A 4,485-nucleotide genomic window follows, 5' to 3' on the forward strand; every position below is an offset into this window, starting at 1 on the left:
CTAGAAAAACCAACGAAACGCCTCGCCGGTCGGGACAGAGGGTGGTCGCTAAAAAAAAAAAAAAAAAGAAAAGGAAAAAAAAGACAGAAAAAGAAGTGAGATCTTTCACCATGACATGTCTGAGTCTGACACCTCCAAACAGTTAACTGTCAATCTGGATTTGATTTTGACTAACGCTGGTTTTGGGGTATTTCTGTGGCAGCAGAATCAAAGCAAACTCATTTCACGGGCAAAGAAGCTAGAGAGCTACTGTTAGCTGAGAGGCTAGCCTCCTAGCTGGGAGACTAGGAGGACCTACTGTTAGCTGGGAGGCTAGGAAGAGCTACTGTTAGCTGGGAGGCTAGGAAGAGCTACTGTTAGCTGAGAGGCTAGGATGATCTACTGTTAGCTGGGAGGCTAGGAAGAGCTACTGTTAGCTAGGAGGCTAGGAAGACCTACTGTTAGCTGGGAGGCTAGGAGGACCTACTGTTAGCTGGGAGGCTAGGGGGACCTACTGTTGGCTAGGAGGCTAAGAAGCGCTACTGGGAGGCTAGGAAGAGCTACTGTTAGCTGTGAAGCTAGGAAGAGCTACTGGGAGGCTAGGAAGAGCTACTGTTAGCTGGGAGGCTAGGAGGATCTACTGTTAGCTGGGAGGCTAGGAAGAGCTACTGTTAGCTGGGAGGCTAGGAAGAGCTACTGTTAGCTGAGTGGCTAGGAAGACCTACTGTTAGCTGGGAGGCTAAGAAGAGCTACTGGGAGGCTAGGAAGAGCTACTGTTAGCTGGGAGGCTAGGAAGAGCTACTGTTAGCTGAGTGGCTAGGAAGACCTACTGTTAGCTGGGAGACTAAGAAGAGCTACTGGGAGGCTAGGAAGACCTATTGTTAGCTGGGAGGCTAGGAGGATCTACTGTTAGCTGGGAGGCTGGGAAGAGCTACTGTTAGCTGGGAGGCTAGGAAGAGCTACTGTTAGCTGGGAGGCTAGGAAGAGCTACTGTTAGCTGAGTGGCTAGGAAGACCTACTGTTAGCTGGGAGGCTAAGAAGAGCTACTGGGAGGCTAGGAAGAGCTACTGTTAGCTGAGTGGCTAGGAAGAGCTATTGTTAGCTGGGAGGCTAGGAAGAGCTACTGTTAGCTGTGAAGCTAGGAAGAGCTACAAAGCATAACACAGAGCCAGCTTCCCTTCATTCATTCTAGACCATCATGTTGTGGAAATGTTTGTGAATTTGAACTTTATGATTTGTACTATTTACTATTAAACTTCCTGTTTCTCTTCTCGTGCTCTGGTTCACTAAGATGATAATTACTTGTAACACTATATTGACCTGTGGCCGAATCATTGCTCTGCAAGTACCAGAAAATAAATGTATTCCTCCCTGGCTGTTTTTATTGAGTTTTTATTTAGATTATAATCAGACATGAGACTTGTGAGTTTTTCTTAAGGAGTCATTAATAGTTGATAAAATTAAGTCCTGCAGAAACAAACTACCCATAGTTCTTTGCAGAGTAGTGACAGGCTGACATCAAAGAGGGATGAGGCAACGCTGTGAAACCAGCTGCTAACGCCCTGCTGTCACCTTCAGCCTCCACTGGTCCAATTAGAGACTAACTGAGGCACACATTCACTACCTTTGTGAGGTAGGGGAGGGGGTGGGTGGGGGACGGGGGGGGGGGGGGGGGGGGGGTCATCACCAACTGTCAATTGCAAACACATTGTACATATATGGCACTGTATCGTATGGTTGCACATAAAGGCTCATTTAAGGTACTGTGGGACTACGTGGCGTAACCTACGCGCATAGCCTACGCCGGTGCGAGCCATTTATACCTGTGCCCTTGTCAGTCTGGCTTGCTCTGTAACAACGCTAACAACACTAGCGGGCGCTGTGTCTTTTTCTTTCTACTTCCTGCTTCATGTTCAACGATGGTGACTGATACTTTCACCAAAGTTTTCGCCAAAGACGAGACGTACAAACGTTGGTATCGCTGAACCTCCCCAGTTAACTTTTCCTCGATGTGTTCCATCTTTATTGATTCAAAACAATCAGTTAGAAGATTGTGGAGATGGAGAAGCAGCCGGACATACTAAAGAGGAGACACGCTGCTACCAAGAGGACCAATCACAGTTCCTGTGGTCTGCTTTGGCATGACGCGTAGTTACGTTTCCGGGGAGGTGTGCATCAGGCTACGGCGCTAGCATCTGCATAGACTAAGACTCCTATCAGAAGTAACATAAAATAAAATAAAAAGAAAGCAAGCGGAACTGACGTGACATGCTCCTGTTACAGACCGACAGATAAGACAAAAGATAGAAAAGAAGCCACGAACCACAATAGAAAGATTTGTGACTGGTATTAAATAGATGGCAGGTCTGTTAGAGATGTAACAGGAGACGCTAGCCACCACAACAACTGCACAATAAAAGGTAAAGTTTAACCAGGCATATCTGTACCTGGGCTTCACAAGCACTATGGCCGACCAAGAAGAGAGAGCCCAGGCTACAGTAAGAGCCCCACAGGCCACACCCATCTCTCCAACGTGCCGGGTAACTTGCACATCTTGTCTTGGAGCGTGATTACTCTACATGTAGAAGTTTTTATTTTTTTACACACTAACTCAGTTTGAAAATGTGTGTGTGTCCTTGTGTGTGTGTCCCTCACCTCCAGCCCTCCCCCTCCTCCCCCCGGTTTCTTCTTCAGCTCCTCACACTTCCTGAACTTGCAGATCTGGTGACCGGTTTTTCTGTTGCGACAGGATGAGCAGACTCCACAGTTGATGAGGCGCCGGCACGGCCCGCACACGCCGCACCGCTTCCTCTTCCGCTTGGCCGCCGTCCCAGACGACGAAGAAGATGACGAAGAGAGAGAAATGCTCCCCGCTGTCACCCCTGACGACGATGGCGAGGAAGAGGTGGGGCGGGGCGAGGAGTTGGCGTGCTGCTGACAGTCTGTTAGCGCCCGCTGGCCGCCTGTCATCTGAAAGGCGCTGCTGGCCTCGGAGATCCCACCGCCTGCCGACCCCATCGCCATGACAATAACCCCGTGGGGTAATCCCAGCCCCCCCAGGAAGCTGCTACCCATCACCCCTCCTCCATTGCAGTTGCCTCCATCTGATAGGCCCATTATGTCCGTGTGGGTGTGTCCCTGCTTGTTCATGGCCCCACAGTCCGCCCCGCCACCGTAACCCGCCAGGAAATTCCCGTTGCTAGGCGCCATGGGGTGATGGTGTGCCGTTGCCTGTGTAACAGGAAGTGAGGCCGTGTGTCCGTGTTTCTCAGCTCCTCCCCCCTCACTGCTCCCCCCAAGTCCTCCCCCTCCTGACGCCCCACCACCCTGGTGCATGCTGGTACTGTGGGGGTGTGAGGGGGTCATGTGACCCGGCGTTGCCGAGGGGTGGTGGTGGTGGTGATGCATCGGCGCAGCAGCCACAGGTTTGGGTCGACCCCAGAACATGGCCGCTGGGTGGTTCATGTTCACGTTCATGTTCATGTTCATGTTGTCATGACAACCCCAGGGCCCCGACGCCATGGCGCCCAGCCTGGCGGAAGTCGGTGGGAAGATAGGAGCAGCAGCAGCCAAACGGGCCGCCAGCTTGGCTGACTGAGGGAAGCTGGTCACATTCATGTTGACGTTGGTCTTGTAGAAGCTGGCGATGGATGAGCGGTAACGGTCCATCTCTGTGGTGTAGTCCAGCATTGGAGCCAAACTCGACACCTGCAACAAATGTCGACCTTAACATTCACCAATGCCATGTCGATAATAATTTCATACTGGTCTGAGTGGGTGGAGCCAAAGGAAGAGACGATCAGTGACGTGTTAACCAGACAATATCAATGGAGACATGTAGTGGGCTTTGAACTAACCTCGACCAATGGGGGCGGACTGATCCAGTTGATTGACATATGACCCAAACACAGAGATCCCCAAATGTTTACCTGAAGGAATCAGTGTCCACTATTTTGGTTCCTACCACCAGATCCTCCATGATAACAGCGGCTAGGAGCATCAGGTGATCAGAAGAGGTGGCTCATTGCATACATTAGCCATATTTTTATGTTCGGCTTGTTTATACAAGACAGTTACCTTGGCAACCAGAGGCTGGAACATCCACTTGAGACAAACTGTCTGGTTAAAAGACATGGACGCTCATCACTTTCACTGTCAACATGGACCGAACGGATGAGTATTACCGGACATTAAAATCTGCTCCCACTGCCTGAGAGATTCTAGATGTTTCCTATCAATCACAACGTAGCGTTTATGCCCTTTTAACTGTGTTATCAGTCTCCACCTGCCCCTTTTCTCTTCCTACCCAGCCCCCTGGTCCATTACAGGGGGCCTGCGCTGGACTGCCGTCACTGAGCGCCAAACGATGAATGCTGAAGAACGACTCACCTGTCCCTGTCCGGTGTAACCGTGGTGATTTGGGTGATGGTGTGAGGGGGTGGAGCTTCGCTGGAGCATCGAGGAGAGGTCACTCTCCACGCACACGCCGCTCGTCATGCCCGACAT

General features: G+C 50.8%; 1 protein-coding gene across 1 annotated transcript; it reads right to left on the reverse strand.

Annotated features, from left to right (window-relative positions):
• On the reverse strand, positions 1–4,485 carry LOC311497630 (uncharacterized protein; the record flags this gene model as incomplete). The annotated part of the gene is made up of 3 exons (XM_084557963.1): positions 1–48; positions 2,635–3,687; positions 4,369–4,485. 3 exons carry the CDS (start codon positions 4,483–4,485, stop codon positions 1–3), a joined length of 1,218 nt encoding a protein of 405 aa, XP_084414089.1.

Source organism: Chelon labrosus (assembly GCF_963514085.1).
Source record: "Chelon labrosus genome assembly, chromosome: 1".
Taxonomy (NCBI): domain Eukaryota; kingdom Metazoa; phylum Chordata; class Actinopteri; order Mugiliformes; family Mugilidae; genus Chelon; species Chelon labrosus.